General features: G+C 38.3%; 1 long non-coding RNA gene and 3 gene segments (V, D, J or C); all 4 read left to right on the forward strand.

Annotated features, from left to right (window-relative positions):
• Nucleotides 1-6: 6 nt before the first annotated feature.
• Nucleotides 7-648, forward strand: LOC113655504. The segment is given in 2 exon segments: nt 7-164; nt 263-648. Coding segments are annotated over 2 exon segments (420 nt in total).
• Nucleotides 649-724: 76 nt separating this feature from the next.
• On the forward strand, nt 725-3,062 carry LOC125139574. Its single transcript, XR_007138612.1, has 3 exons — nt 725-1,117; nt 1,685-1,978; nt 2,328-3,062. It is a non-coding gene; the product is annotated as an uncharacterized LOC125139574 (long non-coding RNA).
• An 8,969-nt stretch (nt 3,063-12,031) lies between these two features.
• Nucleotides 12,032-12,704, forward strand: LOC125139570. The segment is given in 2 exon segments: nt 12,032-12,118; nt 12,217-12,704. Coding segments are annotated over 2 exon segments (378 nt in total).
• A 7,149-nt stretch (nt 12,705-19,853) lies between these two features.
• On the forward strand, nt 19,854-20,701 carry LOC125139571 (the record flags this gene model as incomplete). The annotated part of the segment is given in 2 exon segments: nt 19,854-19,908; nt 20,007-20,701. Coding segments are annotated over 2 exon segments (396 nt in total), but the record flags the coding sequence as incomplete, so codon positions are not given.
• Between the last annotated feature and the right edge of the window lie 2,998 nt (nt 20,702-23,699).

Genomic DNA, 23,699 nt, shown 5'->3' on the forward strand with positions numbered 1-23,699 from the left:
ACACACACTTTGCATTGGTGGCCCATGCTTCAGTGCTCTGTGAGTGTTTATAGCCCTGTGACTTTAACACTTCATGACTGAGAGCTGCTGCTCAGCAACTTCACCCACAGCAACCATGACTTTGATCAGCGTCTTCATCTGCACCCTGGCCCTCTGGACTCAAGGTGAGAGTTTAACATCAACTCACAGCCTCACACACTTCATTTCATACTAATTCTACACCACTTTAGAGCACAGAAACACAATCTATGTTTCTCTTCAGGATCCAGAGGTCAGGTGACTGTGACTCAGACTCCTTCAGTGCAAACTGTTGCTCCAGGAAACACAGTCACCATCAACTGTAAAACCAGTAGCAGTGTGCATGGTGGTAGCTATCTCGCCTGGTACCTGCAGAAACCTGGAGAAGCTCCTAAACTCCTGATCTACTTGGCTACTAGCAGACAGTCAGGGATTCCAGATCGTTTCAGTGGCAGTGGATCTAATACTGACTTCACTCTGACCATCAGAGGAGTCCAGACTGAAGATACAGGAGATTACTACTGTCAGAGTTTCCATGTGATCAGTAGTAACTTGGTGTTCACACAGTGTTAGAGCGTCGTACAAAAACCTCGGTCAGTGAGACTGCACAGAGAAACACTGCTGCAGCTGGGAGTGACTGCAGGTGCTGAGGGGGAGGATGTGATACAGCACAATGACACACACTGTGGACCAGAGAAAACACACACACACACACACACACACACACACACACACACACACACACACACACACACACACACACACACCATAAGTACAAATTATTCCACATTATTATTATTGCTAGTGTTCCTAGTGTTATTAGTATAAACTTTATAATTATTTAATACCCACATTAGGACTTTATTAACTAAACATCTCGTGTTTATTAACAAACTATTAGACAATATTTAACTCCAATTACCATTTTTTAAAAAGCAGTTTAAAGCAGAGAATTATATAAATAATGAGAAAACAAATCTTTTTAAAATCTATTCATTTATTTCAGATCTGCACTGATGACCTTGAGTTCTACAGCAGTTTGTGTGAAACATCACAATGATTCTTTATCTGTAACTAGATGACATTCATTAGAAACTCTGTAAGGCACTGGGTTGTATTTCTACATTATTAGTAACATCAGTGATTTGTAGGTTTTTGACATGATTTCAGTGTGAAATGTAAAAAACTGGTTTTCTGTAGAGATTTCACAAAAACACTGTAACATCATCAGCACAGTCACCAACCTGAACACTACAAGAACCACACAGAAACTCTGACCAGTCCTGTCTGCTCCTGACCAGTCCCAAACTTCTCCTGCTCAAAGTATCTCCATTCTCACCCACTGACACATGAAGTTTAACCCTTCACACCCACTCTTGAAGAAAGCTGACCAATATTACTGTCACCTACAGAATAACTGACCAATCCTGTCCACTTAAGCAGAACCTTTGAGAAACCCCACCACACCAACTCCTGCATAAAGTGTGATCAATCCCATCCTCTCTTGAAGAACACTTGACCAATCCCATCTGCTCCTGCAGAATAATTAAACAATTCCGCCCACTCTTACAGAAACCAATCCCAGCCTTTTCTACAGACAGTTTGACCAATCACCTCCTGCTCCTGTTCAGAGTTTGACCAATCCCACCTGAGGACTGTTCCACAGAACAAGCTCAGCAGACTTGGGGTCTCAGTATGAGAGCCGACTTCACTTCACAAACACTCATAAACTGGGTTCATTGGTATCATGATGTGTGTTAACAACTCGTTAATGTGATCCAGACTTCCATCATCAGGTCCTGTGTACATTCACTTTAAAAAGAACACATCTCACACTGCTTCTAATACTTGTTGGACAAACTGGAGATGTATTGTGTTAAATCTGTACATTTTGCTGCAGAAGAACAAGAATTCAAGATAAACAATAAGGACAAAAATCAGTACTGTCACTGCTGCCAGGGTGAGTGTGAAAAAGCAGCTGACTATAAATGTGGAACTTTATTTTATTACAATTCACAAGACACTTGACGTTAATGTAATAAGAAATGAAATAATCAGCAGTAAATTATTAGTCATTATTAATCATTTTAATTTAATAAATTAATCTGTAAATTGAACAGATTTATAAACGGTGTAGTTTTGTCATGTTGAAATGTGCTTTAATCTACTTCTTAATGTGACTTTTTTCTGAAATATAATTATAATTAGTGAAATAAAGACTGTCTCCACTGTTTAATGTGTGATGTTGAACTCTAACATAAATGTATTAAGTAACAGAAGAATTGTTCAGTAAAAGTTCTGTCTCACAGCCCTGCCCTCTGATTGGTCCACGGTGACAGGATGCAGCACATCAGGGAGTTTCTCCTTCCTAATCCTGCTTCTACTGTGCACCACTGTCATGTCACCTGCCTTGGATGGGTCGACACTTTACAGCCTTAAACTACTGAAGTGAGTCTTGAGAATCCCAAAGTTCATTTCTATCCTGATTCTAGTCTTGTCCTGATCTGTTTAAATCACCCCTGAGGTCCAGCAGTGGCAGAGGAAATGGAGTCATCAGGACCTTCTTGCAGGTGAACCCTCTCAGGTGTCTCCAGGTAGCCCAATGGAACTGAACTACGATGCAGAATGGACAGGAACATTTGAAGAAAAATGTTTAAATCAAACCCATATACATACAGTAAGAGAGTCAGTGTTCATTCCAAGCTCTACATGGTGATATAGTCTACACTCTCTGAGTAAATGGGTCATGACCTGACTCAGGACATTGGCCTTAATGCTGGTAGTCAGGACTGAACACAAGTTTGTGTGAACAGGAAAAAAGGGAGGATTGTGATTTATATTCATGTTCTATTAACCTTCCTCTTATGTTAGCTCTTTGTTACTATCTCTTATGTGAACGGGTCAGTTTTGAACTGTGTCCTAAATCAGTCATAAAATAGCCTCAAAACAATTATTTATCATCTGATTTGTTTCTTACCTCTTAGATACCATGTTAGGCTTCTTTATCCATAAAAAGATTGGTTTTACTATTTTGGTGTGAATGATAAAATTCAAAGGAATTACAAAAATAAATGAAATGTTGTTTTGTTTCCTGACTATTACTGAGAGGTATTACCGTAGGACACACCTCTTAAATAAATTTGTTATATATGTATATATATATATATATATATATATATATATATATATATATATATATATATATATATATATATATATATATATATATATATATATATATATTTATTATTTTATTTTAATTAAATTAGCATCTATGGTGTTACGGGTAAATTATGACCCATATATTTTTAGTTCACAAAAAGTCTTTTTTTTTTTTTAAACTAGAACATTAATACAAATATAAAATGAAAAGCAGAACAATTAATAATACAAAATGTAGATTTACAAGGTCAAACAAACAATTAAGCAAATCAAACCAATAGAAATATATTTGTAACCCACACAAGGTAACTGGAGTGCAACTCTCTACTCTGCCTGCAGGTGGCACATACACCCAGGGAGTTCACTTACTGTAAAAACAAACACGCTTTTCCTCCAGTAAAGATGTTGCTAGAAAGCAAACAAGGACTGTGTGAGAGAGAGTTAAGCCGCATGGGGCAGCGAGCTTCTCAAGATACCTCTGATTGGTTTTTAGAAAGGGATAGACCATCTGAATCTGACCCTGCCGGTCAGTGGCGAGCCAACCGCAGAAGTGAACGGATCGAGAACCCGGTGTGGCCAGCCGTGGCATCTTTGGAACCAGCATCATCCTGTGCCTTCATTTGTGATACAGATAAGAACACACGTAAACCTACCCGGGTAATGAAGAGAACATACTCTAGGAAACACACACATCAAGAACTTCCATGGAATCTTTCTTTACTTGAGGTTTTATTTTGATTTTATTGTGCACTCAGGAAGCCGACTTAGGAAGGCAGGGGATGTAAATAATTGCCATTCATTTTGTATAATACAATTTTCAAATTTATCTGTTTTGTGTTGTCTGTTCTCTGATGACCGTTTACTATTTCAGGCTCCATTGTCGTATCTAGAGCTTCTGATACTAGCCCAGCTTTAATTTCTTAATACTTAACCCTCCTATTGTCCTCCTATACAAATTAGGAGCACTGAGTCAACTCGGCCTTGTCTGTTTTGACTCTTATTAAAAATGATGTACATATGATAGCCTTTTTTTTCTTCACCTTTTTAGTCTAACTTGTTTCCAAATTATATTTTGTATAATAAACCTTATTTATATACAAAAATACCTCGTTCTTTAGTAAAAAAAAACAACAAAAAACAGAAATTTTGAATTATTTTCACGATAGAGGCACAAAAGTTGATGCTGAATTACAAGCTGGTATATTTCAAAGGAAGGAGATTGTTTTGAAACCATTTTGACCATTTTTAAAGTCAGTAAATAATAAAACCTGTTTTTTTCCAGGCCGAATTGACTTGAATGCTTATAAATCAAAAATTCTACAATTATCACTTTCATGTGAATAAAACTTTGTTTACCTACTTATGTTTTTTTATTATACTTAATTTATGATCAATAAACCTTATTTTGCCATGTTTTGAGTAAAATAAGCAGAAATTATTACATATTATTTTGGATAACCGCTGACTGATAAATGTCAAACATTACTCAGCATATCTCCAGGCCAAAGCTGACTAATGCAACTAAATTCATAAATAAGAGACAGGAAACAAATATGATTTGAATTAGAAAACACAACATGTGTGTGTGTGTGTGTGTGTGTGTGTGTGTGTGTGTGTGTGTGTGTGTGTGTGTGTGTGTGTGTGTGTGTGTGTGTGTGTGTGTGTGTAAAGATTGTTGGTAGATGAAAAGAGAAGATATTGTCCCCAGCTGGACAAATGTATATAACAGTGTGAAATATTTACAAATGATTGTTTTTGTTTTTTTGGAGATCGAATGTATTGCAATGTATAGAATAAAAAAAAAAGTCAATAATAATCGTAGTTAATTCAAAGCATTTGTGTGTAAATTTAAATTTTGCAGAGTTGGATCCCAAAACCTACGGCCACGACAGTTTACAGATACGAGATTTTGTGTGTTTGTTCAAATACAACTCCAAAATGTACGACTATGACAGTTTACACACACAACGCTTGCTTTCACAACACCTCTTTTTCACACACGAAAACGGTCTGTGAAACAACTGTCAAAAATACGTCATCACATTCACAGGCATTACTATCCGAGGGAAGATAAATCGATTCCACGAAGTGCGCATGTGCCCCGCCCTCTTCTAAACCACTGTCTCCGAAATGGCGGGTTAGTTATCACTAATAACAGAGAGAATTTTGTGCTAACACTTTAAAATAATGGTCTGTTGGTAACGAGTGACTATGCAGGAAGTAATAGGTAGTAATAGGTAACACTGAGCTTAATACTACTAACTAATATGGAAGCAAGATGAACTAAGCAGTATAAGTAATAGCACATTTAGGACAAAGGTAATTCTTTATTTGGTATTCAATAATTACCAAATAAAAATATCCTGATTAAGAACTACTTGCTATTTATGATAAAGTAATAAAGAACCACTTAATTACTAATCACAACAGTTCATCTTGCTTCCATATTAGTTAGTAGTATTAAGCTCAGTGCTAATGCAGTACTACCTATTACTTCCTGCATAGTCACTCGTTACCAACAGACCATTATTTATTTATTTATTTATTTATTTATTTATTTATTTATTTATTTATTTATTTTTATTAACCAAAAGCACCAACATACAAAACTCTCGTTAGGGAACAGGATATACATGTGTATATACAATACAAATGTTGTCACTGTACAAAATAATCTCTTAAAAAAAGAACAAAGAGTATAGGGGGGGGGGGCGCTTAAATACACAAATCAAAAACGGCTAAAGAAGGTAGAAAGCAAATATCTAGAACAAGGAGAGAGCATTTTCCTTGCAATTTTAGCAGATTTGATCTTTTTCAGTGAGGAAAATAACAGTTTAAAGTCATTCATAAACCAAACAAACGAAGGCTTAGAACACCTCCACTTACTGCAATGAATATGATATTTACCCATCATAATAATCATATTGAGTAAATCAGATACTGATGAATCTGTATTGTTCATATAAAAGAGTATGTGTGACAGGTTGAAAGTAGGGATATTATCCATCTTAAGTGACAGCCAATTGTGTATCTCAGACCAGAAGCTGTTAGATACGGGGCAAAAAAAGAACATGTGTTCCAGAGTCTCATCAGCCACCTCACAAAAAACACAAGGGTCTACATCAAATTTAAATCTTCTTCTAAGAATGTCAGCGACTGGATATATCTTATAGATTATTTTAAAGTGGGTCTCTTTAATTTTTGTGGAAATGGGCCATTTAATGATATTAAAATGTGATTTTTTTATGGACAATGTATCCATGTTTAGAATCTGTATACACACTCCTCTGTTGTAACCAAATAACAATACTGTATAGATTTCAAAGCATCACTAATACATTTATTATTACATTTATTGTGAAATAAAGTGCAATCATTAATAACTAAATTTGGTATTGTTGGTAAGGGTCTTGTACTTGCATTTAACAATGTGTTTTGAATTAACTGTAATAACGGTGCAGGTATTGCTTTACATATCATATTGTATTTTCTATATGTACAGTTCAAATATTATTTGTCTAGGAAGGCTTTGTAATCCAAAAGGATACCCTTGTCATCTATCATTCACAAAAACAAGTCCCTTTTCATACCAATCATACCTGAACAGTGATTTCCTATTGATTATAATGACCCTATTGTTCCATAAGGTAGATCCATGAGGAGAAAAGTTATGGGTGAATATCATTTTCCAATATTGAAGAACTTGTTTGTTGAATTTTGACAACATAACTGGAATTTTGGTCACCTCAAAATCACAATGCAAAAGAAAATCAAGCCCTCCTACTTGTTTAAATAGATTTCTAGGTATGTGAAACCACATAGAATCTGGTTGTGATAGATATGTTTTCAACCAGTTAATCTCGAATGTCCCAAACATTGCTTCAAAATCCAATGCTTTAATACCACCCACATCATAGTCTTTAACCAGCTGTGATTTCTTAATGTAATGAGTTTTGTTTTTCCACAGAAATTGGAAAACGATCGAATTAGCTTTCTTAACATTAACTGTAGAAACATACAGGGAGTGGCATGGAGAGATTATTTTGGAAATACCATCCGATTTAGACAGAGTGACTCCAGCGGCTCAAAGATTTCCTCGTATCTATTAACTGGTTAGAAAAGTTAACGTCTTCTCTTCTAATAGCATTTTTAGACAAAACTATTCCTAAATATTTCACTTTGTCTTTAACCTCAATTGAAGAGATGATTGAGTCCGTTGATGAGTGAATGGGAAGTAGCTCACATTTTTTAATATTAAGGGTAAATCCTGAAGCTTTAGAGAAAATAGAGACTGAATTTAGGGCAACATCAACCATGAATTTATTCTTTAAAAGGATTGCTGTGTCGTCTGCAAATTGACTAATTTTAAATTCCTTGTCAAATATTGAGATCCCATGCAAATCGGCGTTATGATTAATGAGTAATATAAGTGATTGAGTGGCTAGAAAAAACAGTTTGGGAGAAATCAGGCATCCCTGCCTAATACGGAGCACTTCAAACCTAGGAGTTATACTAGGATTCAGGGACACAGAACTATATGTCAGTATAAAACATCTTAATTATTTTACAAAAATTACTCCCAAAACCTAAAAAATCTAAGATTTCAAATAAAAAAGTATGTTCAACAGAAACAAATGCCTTGTAAAAGTCAAGAAATAAAATAAAAACCATTATTTTAAAGTGTTAGCACAAAATTCTCTCTGTTATTAATGATAACTAACACACCATTTCGGCGGCAGTATTTTAGAAGAGGGCGGGGCACATGCGCACTTCGTGGAATCGATTTATCTTCCCTCGGATAGTAATGCCTGTGAATGTGATGACGTATTTTTGACAGTTGTTTCGCAGACCGTTTTCGTGTGTGAAAAAGAGGTGTTGTGAAAACAAGCGTTGTGTGTGTAAACTGTCATAGTCGTACATTTTGGAGTTGTATTTGAACAAACACACAAAATCTCGTATCTGTAAGCTGTCGTGGCCGTAGGTTTTGGGATCCAACTCCGTAAAAAACATAATTACGTACAATAGTTTTAAATTACGCACAATTAAATAAAAATTTACACACAAATGGTTTGAACAAATGGTTTTGTATTACGTACGATTATTATTGACAGTGTTTTTATTCCATACAATGCCCAATGCTTGTGTGTGTGTGTGTGTGTGTGTGTGTGTGTGTGTGTGTGTGTGTGTGTGTGTGTGTGTGTGTGTGTGTGTGTGTGTAGCATCATTTCGGTAGAACATATTTGCCCTCTGCTAGGCAAAGGTACATCAAAAGTGAGAAATATTTACAAATGTTTAGCTTTTTTTTTCTGGAGGCCTAAAGAAATGCAATGCCCAATACGTGTGTGTGTGTGTGTGTGTTTGTGTGTGCATATGTGTGCGTGGGTGTGTGTGTGTGTGTGTGTAGCATCATTTCGGTAGATCATATTTACAAATATTTACAAATATTTGCCTTTTTTTCTTTTCTGGAGGCCTAATGAAATGCAATGCGTGTGAAATGCAATGCGTGTGCAATGTGTGTTTGTGTGTGTGTGTGTGTGTGTGTGTGCTTGCGTGTGTGTGGGGGGGAGGGTGTTAGTGTGTGTTTTGGGTGCGTGTGTTAGTGGACATTTTATGTGTGTATTTTTGTGTCTGTATGTATGTTTATCGGGTTAAAAAGGGCAAAAGTGTGACCTATTGCCCCACTAAATGTGGCCGGGTCAAAATGACCCAAGCAGATCCAAGGCGCAAAGTATATATTGTTCTGAATACATAGACCAACGAAAATAGACAATTAATTTTGCTTGCAAAGTTCATAATTTGGGACAATCCTGGTAAATTTCAGGCAAATATGTGGAAGAAAACCCAAGTTATGACACATTAAAATCTTCCATCCGGGTCAAAAAGACCCAGGGACAATAGGAAGGTTCAATTAGTTATTAATTACATTAACCTAAGCCTGAGGTTACATATTACTTCTAAATCCAAAAAAGCATTTATGTGCAAAAATATGCAGGAGTATGTTTGAGTGTTTAGATGCATGTGTGGCAAAAATGACACTTTTAGTGTGTTCTTTGCAGAGATATATTTTGCAGTAAAAGCACAATATATTTGTCTTTCTGTCCTTATTGCTAGGGTAGACCTGACACCGCTTTCTTTTAGAATCAGGTGTCCTCAGTGGGTTGTGGCTGTGCTGGTTGATACAGGGCTGGCGGAGGGGGACGCAGGCAGCAGAGGTGGGAAGTAACGGAGTAAAAATACTTCCTTACTGTACTTAAGTACATTTTTCTGGTATCAGTACTTTACTCCACTATTTATTTTTCGGACAACTTTTTACTTTTACTCATTACATTTTTACACAAATGTCTGTACTTTTTACTTCTTACATTTTCCATACGGACTTGTTAGTTTTAATATTATTTCTTCTCATTGAAAAAAAAACCACAAAGTGCTTAATTTAATTAACATTATTTTTGTCATTTGTAAAACATCACAATAATTTTGAGTTGTTTTCAAGGAAAGAGTTGGAATCTCCCTACAGTTTGGGATATGGCCTTGGTGATACACTTGGTATACATTATATTTCCAAAAGTATTGGGTCACCTGACCTTTCCTGCTATATATGGTTGTTTTCTGATCTCATCCCTACTGAACACCTTTGGGATGAATGTGAACGCTGACTCCACCCTACCTCACCTACATCAGTGCCTGCCTTTCCTAACACTCTTGTGGCTGATGAACACAAATATCCATCTGCACAAAATTATATATATATATATATATATATATATATATATATATATATATATATATATATATATGTGTGTGTGTGTGTATATAAAACATGACGTCCAGTTACCAGCATGACACTAAACAGGTAGTAGTATCGGAGTATGTCAGAGCCAATAATTCTTTACTTTAACTCGAGTAAAAGAGTGTCGTCACTACTTCTACTTTTACTGGAGTCTTTTAAAAAACGAGTATCTGTACTTCTATTTGAGTAAAGGATGTGTGTACTTTTGCCACCTCTGGCAGGCAGTGATGGTCTTTGTGTTGCTGATGGCATGGATGTGGTGCTAGGTGAACTCTGTAGCTGTCTGACCAAGGCGGCGCGGCTCGGTCTCCGGGCAGCCGTTCCCTTCACTCAATGTGTGACTTGACAATGGAAATTCCTACGTTCTCAAGAAAAATTCTTTGCTTGTTTTTTTTTGGTTCCACCCTAGGTGGATGTGGGTCCAAAACATAAATGTGTTGTATGCTGAAACATCTAGCATGTTATAAAACACAACCATTGGCCATCTCCTGGTCATTTGCTGGTGATTCTGTGTGGCAGTCAGTTTGTCCAGGTTGTCCACCTCTCCTTTGTTTTTATTATAGTCCAGGATCAGTATGGGCTTTTTGTCACTTCATGATGACACAGCTGCATCTTTGTGATAAGTGGACATAAGTACGACATTCCGGTTGTTTTTTATGGACAATATGAAACAACAGTGGTGGTGTCTGTAAAAATGAATTTTTAAGAAAGAGGAGCCCTGTGCTTCACCTGCAAAATTTCAATGGGCAATTCAGGTTTATTTTTATTTTTTACTCACCATGCTAAGTTTCCATCTAAGAAGTTCTTGTCCAAGGTCATAGCTGGTAAAAAAAATTGTCACACGTGATATTGTGATCCTGCAGTCCAGTAGTCATATTGAATATTACAAGTTTCCCTTGTTTTTTCTCAGGGATGCCACTCCCAAGTTTTCCTGTGTAAATCTGTAGATTTTGATGACATTTGCAGCAGCTGCCCTGCCATGAAAGGCAGGAGGTACTGAGCTCCAATAGATGTTACCTTTTTTGGATCTGAATGTTTCAGCAGGAGCAGGAGCAGCTTCAGCACTGGCAACCACTTCATCAGACTCAAAAGTGTCTGTGTCTTCTGTTAATACTTTACATCATCTTTGTCATCAGAAACCTGCTTGTCCATATCACTATGCTGTTCTCTGTCCTCTGCCTCATTTTCAGCAAAGATATGATCCAGAGCTTGGCTTGTCCTAAATCGTCTTTTCATTTTTGCATGCTCCAAGATGGAGATGTGTACTCTGCAAGTCATTAGCTCTAAACTGAATACGTCTTATGCATGCATCAGGTGTCTGGACACTTCCATCTTTGTTCGTTTTGTTTGTTCAGGGAAGGTGACAAACGGGCAAAGACAGGAGCCCCTAACTAAAGCTCACAGGTTTGGAAGAGAAGCAGGCTGTCAGATCATATGACGAAGTTACACACTGAGGATCATGGGAGTTGTGTTGGTTGTAGATTAAGTTAAAAACGTGTCTAGATTTACATGAATCTTAACCACCAGGGTGCAGTGTGACACCTTAAATACATTCAATGCTGAAATCAGGCAGCTGCTAAACAGCTGGAAATTCATAAAAGACCAGATTCATGATTGCAGCTGGATCCAGGACTTGTTTAAACTGTTCTGGTAAAATCTCACAAAGTTATGAATCCTCTGTACTCTGTAGGATTGTCCTCCTCCTACTGCTGCTGTTCTGTCTCAGACTAAATGACATGAATTAAGTGTAAATCTGATTCCTTATAAAGTTACAGACAGTTTTTCAGTAGTAGTGTTGAAGACCTGCTGTGTGATTATTAATTCAGAATAAGGTTCATGATGTGGATCATGACAAGTGTCAGACCACGATGAGAAGACAATCAAGAGAGAGAGAGAGAGAGAGAGAGAGAGAGAGAGAGAGAGAGGAGAGAGAAGAGAGAGAGAGAGAGCAGTGAGGTGTAAGAGAGATTTGCATGAACATTTTTCCCAGAATAGCAGTTGGTGGCCCATGCTTCAGTGCTCTGTGAGTGTTTATAGCCCTGTGACTTTAACACTTCATGACTGAGAGCTGCTGCTCAGCAACTTCACCCACAGCAACCATGACTTTGATCAGCGTCTTCATCTGCACACTGGCCCTCTGGACTCAAGGTGAGAGTTTAACATCAACTCACAGCCTCACACACTTCATTTCATACTAATTCTACACCACTTTAGAGCACAGAAACACAATCTATGTTTCTCTTCAGGATCCAGAGGTCAGGTGACTGTGACTCAGACTCCTTCAGTGCAAACTGTTGCTCCAGGAAACACAGTCACCATCAACTGTAAAACCAGTAGCGATGTGGATGATGGGTACCGTCTCGCCTGGTACCTGCAGAAACCTGGAGAAGCTCCTAAACTCCTGATCTACGATGCTGATACATTAGAGTCAGGGATTCCAGATCGTTTCAGTGGCAGTGGATCTGATTCTGACTTCACTCTGACCATCAGTGGAGTCCAGACTGAAGATACAGGAGATTACTACTGTCAGAGTTTCCATGTGATCAGTAGTAGCTATGTGTTCACACAGTGTTAGAGCGTCATACAAAAACCTCGGTCAGTGAGACTGCACAGAGAAACACTGCTGCAGCTGGGAGTGACTGCAGGTGCTGAGGGGGAGGATGTGATACAGCACAATGACACACACTGTGGACCAGAGAAAACACACCACACTAACTCACTAATGCACACACACACACACACACACACACACACACACACACACACACACACACACACACACACACACACACACACACACACACACAGACACTAATGCACACAATATTAACATTCATTAAATAAAGACACTGACAATTAATTGAACATGTTTATTATTAATAAACTATTCGATTATGATTTTCTTTATAAAGTTATCAAAGACAAAAAATCAGCAGCACAGTCAACAACCTGAACATAACAACCACATGTAAAGTTTGACTAATCCCACCAGGTCTTACAGAAAGTGTGATTAATCCCTTGTGCTCCTGATGAATACCACTTCACTCAGTCTCACAGAACAAACGTTTCCATACAACTTATTTGCAGAACCTTCTGTATGTTGAGTATCAGTGTATTGGCACAAGAACATGTTGCATAGCAAAGTATCAAACTTTCACTTGACTGCTCCGTATGTCCCATTCTACACTAATGTAATTTAACCACACCCACCTCTACCACTAAACTACATCAACATAACTCACATGTAATAAATAGCTTTACTTCTTTTTTCATCAAATTCAGCACAGATAAATACATGTCTAAAGGTTGTGCTGTTTATGACATGATCACTCTGATGATTTGATGATCAAACTTTTCTACAAACACAATCAGAACTGTAACTTGGTAGGAAACAAGGAAGATCTCTGTATTTTCTCTAACCTAAAGACTTTATAACACAAAATAATGCTGCATTTTGAAAGTACTTGTTTTGATGTACCACATTAGCACATGAGCTGCAAAGCTGATTGTGTTTGAAGAGAAGATAGAACAGGGGTTCCTGAGGGGTTCCTGAACTTTATAGGTAATTGACCCCAAATGGCCTTTATGAATGTCATGTGACCCCCAAGACGTTATCATCTACACTTTTTTAATTCATTATTAGATGGGTATAGTTTAAAGTTACTTTAATTTGTATATTTTTTATTTAAATTATTTACACCAGATCTGCAGATTTATTTTTTATTCAGGGTTCCTGAAATTTATAGCTAATTGTCCCCTTTATGAATTTCTTGTGAAAAAACCCTCACACTGGTATATCAGTCTAGAGCAGTGAGGCATGTAAAAAGTTTAAAGTTACTTTAATTTGTATTTTTTTTTATTATATTAATTACATGAAATCTGCAACACTTATGCCCTGCACTTGGACTATCTGAAGTATATGAAAAACACTTTCCACTTCATTCAGCATGTATTTCTTAATCTGGGAAAAGGGTGAGCTGACATCTAAAATTCAATCTCTAAAAAACCAGCTTGCAGTTACAGTGTAATGTGGCTTCATCAACAAGATATTACATGGTCATTTCAAAGTTTGGTTGGTCAAACCAAAGGTTTGTTTTTATTTATTTTGATCAGTAGGTCCATAGTTCTTCCTCCTGATCTGAGAATCTTTGCATTGTTTCACTTTGAGAATAACACGTTTCTGCACAAGTTTCCTTACACTGACTATATCTGCAGAAGAAGAACAATTTCAGAGATTAGGTCCCTTGAAAAAAGAGAAAAGAAGGTTAGTCTTGGGATTGTAAAAATTACGATGTTCAATTGAAGATAATAACTTTTATTTTTGAACGAATGCAGGTGAATGCAAATGCATGAATGCAGACTATAGTTTTAATGTTATATTAGTATAGACTTTATATAGCATGTTTTATGGGGAAAATGTTCTCAGGAGTATTCTTCACAGATTTTGTTAGATGGGCTGGAATTTTTAAGTTACGTTTTCTCAAGTTATCAATTACACATTACTTTATTTCTTTAGGTCAACAAGTTTGCTCCAAGTAAATTCAACTTATCCAGGCTAACAGTACAGTGTTGTCTCTTTAGCAGCACAGGTATGCTGACTTAAATATTTACTTGTCCATTTCTGAGCTGTCTGTCCTGGTTAAAGTTCTCAAATCACTTGTCAGCAATCAATTAATTTTTGCTAATGTCACAGTCTGGGTAGGAGGAAGACAGACCCATACGCAGGATAGTTTCAAATGACAGGGGTTTAATAAACAATAAAGACAACACGGTAAAATACGCGGAATAAACAACACAAATGACGACACTTAACAACGGTTAACACGACTAGACGTGACCACACACACAAATGATTCGCCCTCCATCGGCAACGCGACACACTTAAATACAAGAGACAATCAGGGACAGTTGTGGAGACAGGGAGGAACAGACAAAGGCGGGGTAGACACATGACAACAACAATAGCACATGGCCAGAAGTCCGAGCTGATCCATGACAGCTAATAACATCCTGTCTGATTTTTTTATGGTTTCAGAAAACACCGCAGCACAGAAAAATTACTGCAGCTTTAGAAGTACTAAATGATTTAATCAAATCTGTTGACAACAAGCAACACTGAGCAGCCTTGTTCTTTGATCTGTCCAAAGCATCAATACTGTAGATCATACCATCAGCTCATCAGCACTGGACTGTCTAAACATACTATTGCTCTCTCAAACAGAACTCAATGATTACAGTCAGCAGATCTTACCTCCTGTTCACTCAGTGTAACCAAAAGTGTGCCACAGGGCCAAAGGCATCACAGCGTCCTTTAACACACTCTCTGCTTTGTGCCCCATGTACAGCAACTGGAAAAAAGAATTTAATCTGGGACTATATTTTAAAACCAATGTCAGAAAAACAGGCATCTCCATGGACACAAATACAGGGATAACATAAAAAGGGGCATTATTAAGAAAATTAACAAAAACTACAAACAAAAGGCAAAGAATAAAAAAGAAACCAGGAGACATGACATACAAGAAACATCTAGACTCAGCAAGCAACACAAACAAGACAACTGGATATAAATAGAGGAAACAAACAAAGAAACACAAGGAACAGGTGTGCAGAGGTGGGAACAAATTAAGGATCGGGCAGGGCAAACACGTGAGCACAAATACAACCCAAAAACACAAACACAAACAAAGACAAACAAAGCCTGACAGAATGTCCTCCTGGTGTTCAGGCAGGGAATAGTCCAAGATGTCCATAACAGTGCAAGGAACAGAGCAAGGAACACAGCAAGGCATGTAGGGTGAAGCGAGGAACACAGTGAGACAAGTTGGGGGAGCAAAAGTCGAGCAGAAGGGCTATGCGAAGTCCACAGCTGAGCAGAAGGGCAAAATCCTCTGCTAAATGCTGTTACCAAGCCATCTACCCCACAGGAGCATTAAAATGTCCACAAAAAAGGAAAGGGAAAAAAAAGAAAAAAAATCAGGCCTGGAACATCCCCGGCATGCAAGAAGTGGGGCTGCGTCTTCCACGAAAATACAGGAAGTGAAGCAGCGACCCCCTCAGAAACAGGTGAGGAGTGATGCCACAGGTCACAGAGGAAACAAAAAAAGTAGATTTGGCTGGTGACATCCTCCAAAACATAAACACACTCACATGGCACAAGACATAAACAAAGCCTGACAGAATGTCCCCCTGGTGTTCAGGCAGGGAAAAGTCCAAACCATCCATGACAAACAAGTCCTGCCTTTCTTTTGCTTGTGCTGTATTATTGAGATGTGATATATATGCATGCATCTTTTCAATGTTTACAAGCTTTTACATTTTTTCATAGAGGCACTACCTTTCATAAAAGACCATTGCTCATCATGGTGTGTTGTATTCTCGTTTTTGATGCTCTGCCTTGTCCATCCACAGACTAAAACACTGCCATGTCCTCATTTATAAATCTATCCCGTGTCTGATCTACATCTGTAGGAAACATGTGGGTAGCTACAGCCTTCCATCACAAGAATAGTCCTTACTGTCTGTTCCATTGGTGCACACTGAACTGGGAAAAAAGGATTTAAATGTGCTGTTCATGCTGCCTGAAATTTATGGAGCTTATGTTTATATATGATTTTAAAGGGATTTTAAATGGCTTGGCGATAAGGTGTAGATGCTTCATCTGATTCTGTTATGTACTCTTATTGATCCTGGTCTTGTTATACATTTTATTATATTTTAAATTAATTTAATTTTGATGATGTTTTTATGTACAGAAAGTGCAAACTGTCAAACTCTCAGGTCATCAAGGGCTCGGCTTTCCAAAACCATGAAGAAAGCAAAACTCCATTTTGCACAGAAAATTAACAATCACTTCTTTTACACTCAGGACCCCAGACACGTGAGGCAGGGCATACAGGCCGTAAATAGCTACAAAATCACATCACATGTTAAGTAATTTATACTGACATACGTGTCCTTTAGTGACACATGTTTTCGGATTGCGTAGAAAACCCTTCCACAATCCCACTAAGGAATGTGTCCTAGTTTGCACGGGTTATTTTTGAAAACACAAGATCAGCTATCAGAGTTGGTCTTACCTTGAACGCAGGTGTCCTTCGAAGTCCCTCGGTCTTCTAACAAAGGATCCTCTTCAAGTTCTTCTACTTAATCTATTGTTTGAATCTTTAAATGAAGGAGACAAACTTAGACTTTTTTGTCTTTACAGGGTCCTCACAATGGGAGGCCTTGTTTTTATTAAAAGCAACGTAATACAGATAAATGTGTGTAATATATGTAAAGTACAATAAAAGAAAATTACAAATAAAATCTCCTTCAAATAATCAAAAAGTATTAGAATAAGTAAAAGTAATTAAAATGCAAAGATACTAACAAACCAAGAAACACTCTCCAAGTGTAAGCTTACGTTCGTTTTATGATGCACTCGCTATTAGCAATAACTGAGTATAACATACTAAGCTTGCCTCTAGGTGAATTCACACCCAGATGACATTTCATGACATTTCCTTATATACACTTTGTTACATTGCTATTGCAACTAGTATTTCGCTGTCGGGTCTGGCCACAATGAGGGTTGAAACACTTCATCTGCAGACTTCAGCGTGAATGCTATAATTCTGTTTAGTTTTAATGTGTTTAGGCCGCTCCACCATGCAGCTCTGCACTCCTCGGCTTTCCAGTACATTCAGGGAGTTGAAATTGTGCTGTGTTTTCAGTATCAGGGCAGCGCAGGGCAGCATATATTACTTATGGGAGTTACTTCAGAATTAAATCCTTTTAAACACAAGATCAGCTAATAAAATTGATGAAACACACACACACACACACACACACACACAGATTTCATTGATCTTTGCTAGTGCTAGAGATTAAACTTAAACAAGAGGCAGTTTTCTATGCTAAATGGTTAAGTAACAAAGCTCTATATTGGGGCCAATTATTAGCTATATATAGTTTTATAATGCACTATTTAATAATGAAGAGTTCAGTGTTTCATGTAAATCTGAAGTTAAATGTATTTGATGAACACTAGTTTGTAGCCTGTAAAACATCTGAAAGGAAAATCTGGTTCAGATAAATTGAATTTAAACCAAGTATTAACTCACGATCAGGTTAAATTTAATGACTGATTCTGTCAGTGTTAGTGTTAAGTCAGAATGAGGTAGATGGAGAGAGCAGTGAGGTGGAAGTGAGATTTACATGAACAGGACTGAAGAGTTTCATTTCTCCCAGAATAGAGCAGAAAGTTCACCAGATGTTCGACTTCCTTCAGTCAAACTCACTGAAGCACAACACACAGCACTGAATCTACAGCTAATCCCACTCTCTCATCACACTGATCATCACTATTAACTGGAATAAAAGAACAAACAACGTCCAAAACTCAGCTTTATTTCAGCAAAAACTACAGGAAGAGCAACAGGACAGTGAACAGAGTAAAGACAGAAATGTCAGCATTGTGTAGAATTGAAACTCTATTTAGGATGGATGATAAGCAGCTCTATGTTAAACTCTATCTTGGATCCACTAGCCTTCACACTGACTCTTTCTGAACGTGACTGGATGATTGGCGTTGTTATGGGAGACCTTACAGCTGAACTCCTGCCCCTTTTCCCAGAGGTCTTTGCTGAGGGTCAGGGTGCTGCTGCGGCTGTAACGGCCGTTCTTCTCTTCTTCCGCGCTGGTCAGAACCCCGTTCTTCACCTCGGCACCGTCCACTGTCCAGCTCACCAGCGCCCCCTGTGGAGAGTAGCCAGACAGCAGGCAGAGCAGCGATGACGATCCTTCACACGGCTGCAGAGGGGACGGAGGGAGCAGGGACACGGAGGGATTCACCACAGGACCAGCTGGAGTGGAGAAGCACACACACACATATACACACACACACACACACACACACACAAACACACACACACACACACACACACACACACACACACACACACACACACACACACACACACACACACATACACACAGAGTTAGAAAGGATTCTGAAATATTTCTGTAACTTTGTGGAACTGACTGATCTTACAGAGTAATAAAGTCTAATAAAGTCTGACTTCATGACTGAGTTTCATTGAGTACTTTATTATTATTGGACCTCAGTTTCAGTGCAGAGACAAAACAAACATGTTCCACACTGTCATTTATCTGGAAAAATCATTTCTCATAACAAGTCTTATTACTTTATAGTTCAAACCTTCAGCATATTTAACTGCAGCAAATCCAAATGGAGCTGATTACAGAAATATTCATTGTTTAACACAAACACACACAGCAGCTTTCATCTGGATTTGACATCAGCACAAAGTCACTATATTTATTAAATGTTTATTATAGAGTAACTGCAGAGTTATTGCATGTTGAATATATAGCAAGTGTGTCATTATTACATATTTAACATCAATTATTGTGTATTTGTTGAATGTTGAAGAACATTTATATGGGATCTGTTCTGATACTGAAATGTTTTCCTCAACACAGCATAATAATACACAATAACATCAATGATGTCATTCTAAACATAAATCATCTAGTTTAAGTTTATTTCTTCATGGAATTAGTAATGAACTAAACTGGTTTAGTTTTAAAAAGAAGAAAACACACTTACTGTTCACAATGAGTTTGGAGCCTCCACCAAAAGTGTACCACAGTGATACATTCTAATGAAACCATCGTACAAAAACCTCCATCACACTACAGTGCACACACACACACACACACACACACACACACACACACACACACACACACACACACACACACACACACACACACACTTTGCATTGGTGGCCCATGCTTCAGTGCTCTGTGAGTGTTTATAGCCCTGTGACTTTAACACTTCATGACTGAGAGCTGCTGCTCAGCAACTTCACCCACAGCAACCATGACTTTGATCAGCGTCTTCATCTGCACACTGGCCCTCTGGACTCAAGGTGAGAGTTTAACATCAACTCACAGCCTCACACACTTCATTTCATACTAATTCTACACCACTTTAGAGCACAGAAACACAATCTATGTTTCTCTTCAGGATCCAGAGGTCAGGTGACTGTGACTCAGACTCCTTCAGTGCAAACTGTTGCTCCAGGAAACGCAGTCACCATCAACTGTAAAACCAGTAGTGATGTGTATAATGGTGACAATCTACACTGGTACCTTCAGAAACCTGGAGAAGCTCCTAAACTCTTGATCTACTATGCTACTCGCAGACAGTCAGGGATTCCAGATCGTTTCAGTGGCAGTGGATCTAATACTGACTTCACTCTGACCATCAGAGGAGTCCAGACTGAAGATACAGGAGTTTACTACTGTCAGAGTTACCATGAGATCAGTCACTGGTTCAGTAGTAGCTATGTGTTCACACAGTGTTAGAGCGTCGTACAAAAACCTCGGTCAGTGAGACTGCACAGAGAAACACTGCTGCAGCTGGGAGTGACTGCAGGTGCTGAGGGGGAGGATGTGATACAGCAAGAACAAGAAACAAGAAAACACACACACACACACACACACACACACACACACACACACACACACACACACACATACACATACACACAAACCATATGTATAAGTTATTCAACATTATTATAACAGTGTTCCTAGTGGGGGCACGGTGGCTTAGTGGGTAGCACGTTCGCCTCACACCTCCAGGGTTGGGGGTTCGATTCCCGCTTCTGCCTTGTGTGTGCGGAGTTTGCATGTTCTCCCCGTGCCTCGGGGGTTTCCTCCGTGTACTCCGGTTTCCTCCCCCTGTCCAAAGACATGCATGGCAGGTTGATTGGCATCTCTGGAAAATTGTCCGTAGTGTGTGTGTGAGTGAATGAGAGTGTGTGTGTGCCCTGCGATGGGTTGGCACTCTGTCCAGGGTGTATCCTGCCTCGATGCCCGATGACGTCTGAGATAGGCACAGGCTCACCGTGACCCGAGGTAGTTCGAATAAAGCGATAGAAAATGAGTGAGTGAGTGTTCCTAGTGTTATTAATATAGACTTTATATTTTATTATTTAACCTTAAAAATCCACATTAGGACTTTATTAACTGAACATTTCTTGTTTATTAACAAACTATTAGACAATAATTAACTACAAATAAAATTTTTAACCAGTATAAACCAGAGAATTATATAAAATCATGACAAAACAAATCTTTTTAAAATCTCTTCATTTATTTCAGATCTTCACTGATGACCTTGAGTTCTACAGCAGTTTGTGTGAAACATCACAATGATTCTTTATCTGTAACTAGATGACATTCATTAGAAACTCTGTAAGGCACTGGGTTGTATTTCTACATTATTATTAACATCAGTGATTTGTAGGTTTTTGACATGATTTCAGTGTGAAATGTAAAAAACTGGTTTTCTGTAGAGATTTCACAAAAACACTGTAACATCATCAGCACAGTCACCAACCTGAACACTACAAGAACCACACAGAAACTCTGACCAGTCCTGTCTGCTCCTGACCAGTCCCAAACTTCTCCTGCTCAAAGTATCTCCATTCTCACCCACTGACACATGAAGTTTAACCCTTCACACACACTCTTGAAGAAAGCTGACCAATATTACTGTCACCTACAGAATAACTGACCAATCCTGTCCACTTAAGCAGAACCTTTGAGAAACCCCACCACACCAACTCCTGCATAAAGTCTGATCAATCCCATCCTCTCTTGAAGAACATTTGACCAATCCCATCTGCTCCTGCAGAATAATTAAACACTTCTGCCCACTCTTACAGAAACTTTGACCAATCCCAGCCTTTTCTACAGACAGTTTGACCAATCACCTCCTGCTCCTGTTCAGAGTTTGACCAATCCCACCTGAGGACTGTTCCACAGAACAAGCTCAGCAGACTTGGGGTCTCAGTATGAGAGCCGACTTCACTTCACAAACACTCATAAACTGGGTTCATTGGTATCATGATGTGTGTTAACAACTCGTTAATGTGATCCAGACTTCCATCATCAGGTCCTGTGTACATTCACTTTAAAAAGAACACATCTCACACTGCTTCTAATACTTGTTGGACAAACTGGAGATGTATTGTGTTAAATCTGTACATTTTGCTGCAGAAGAACAAGAATTCAAGATAAACAATAAGGACAAAAATCAGTACTGTCACTGCTGCCAGGGTGAGTGTGAAAAAACAGCTGACTATAAATGTGGAACTTTATTTTATTTCAATTCACAAGACACTTGATGTTAATGTAATAAGAAATGAAATGATTAGCAGTAAATAATGAGTCATTATTAATCATTTTAATTTAATAAATTAATCTGTAAATTGAACAGATTTATAATCAGTGTAGTTTTGTCATGTTGAAATGTGCTTTAATCTACTTTAATCTCTAACAACTTGTTATGTAGAAGGGAAAAGACCTTGGTTCCCAGACCTTAGCTCATAAATTGTCATGGAAAATGAAGAAGACCATGGTTCTCAGACCTTGGCCCATAGTGATAACATGTTATGTAGAATGAAAAAGACCATGGTTCACAGACCTAGGCCCTGAGAACTAAAGGGAGGAAAATCCATAAATGGGCATGTGGTGCTCATAAACTTGTTGTGCAGACTGAAGAAGGCCCAGGTGTTTAGTCTGAGGTCATGAAAAATAAGGGGAGGAAAATCCATAAATGGGCATATGGGTGAAAGGTAATGGGAAATAAGGGGAAATTGGGTCAGTGTATTTAGAAAACATAGGAGATGATTCCGGTAAATAAGGTGATATGGCACCTGGGCTCCTAGGAGCGCCAGGGCATATATTGAGAAGATATTTGAGGCTCCAGTCTCTTCGGGGGCGAAGGTGTGTGTGCGCGTGGGTGCGTGGGGGCACGGGCCCAGGTGCGTGCCCGTGTCCGCGGGACAAGGTGGGTGTTTTTTATCTTTGCAAGGATGTCGCGAGAGTTCTTGTTTTTCTTGATTGATTTTGCATGACATGCTCTTTTGGGGGGTTTTCATTTGTTACTTTTAATTTGGCAATTTCTCTTATAATTTGTTGGCTGATTGACCACAATAAAGAAGTCATTCTCATCCAGGTCTGAGGAGTTTTCTCAGTATTTTTGTAGTAATTATAGAGTTAACAGTTAAGTCTAACTAAAACAGTCTTTAGTAACCAAAAAGTCTAAGTGTGGAGCTCACCCTGTGATGTGTCGACTTGGAGACCGGCTCGGAGTTACGTCAGTAGCACAAATTATACGAGTTTTTTGTCACCGGGAGAGGGTTATAAGACCGCGTATTGATGTGTTTGCATACCCTAATGAATATTTGAAAGAGCGTTATCATTTTTCAAAAGATTTGTTAGTTTATTTAACACGTCTTTTAAAACCGCATATCGCAAATGTGACAAACCGCGGTTCTGCGCTTAGCACTTAGGTTTTTTGCGTCTGGCCATTTTTTGTACAGTGTGGGCGATTCAGAGCATGTGGGAAAGGCAACTGTGTGTAGAGCCGTTCGTACAGTATGTCTGGCACTTAAACAGTTCTTACCCACGTTTGTGCAGTTCCCTGGCCATAAACCTCTGCTTATTAAAGACGAATTCCACAGAGTGGCAGGTTTGTCCTTTGTAGTAAAAGCTATGACGCATATTTAATATTTAGTCATATTATTTATATCTATACATGTATTCATTATGTGCACACACACTTCATACTTCCATAACTTTCTGTTTCAGGGTTTCCAAATGCAATTGGGTGCATTGATGGCACTCACATTCCTATTAAAGCTCC

Source organism: Tachysurus fulvidraco, chromosome 19 (assembly GCF_022655615.1).
Source record: "Tachysurus fulvidraco isolate hzauxx_2018 chromosome 19, HZAU_PFXX_2.0, whole genome shotgun sequence".
Lineage (NCBI taxonomy): Eukaryota > Metazoa > Chordata > Actinopteri > Siluriformes > Bagridae > Tachysurus > Tachysurus fulvidraco.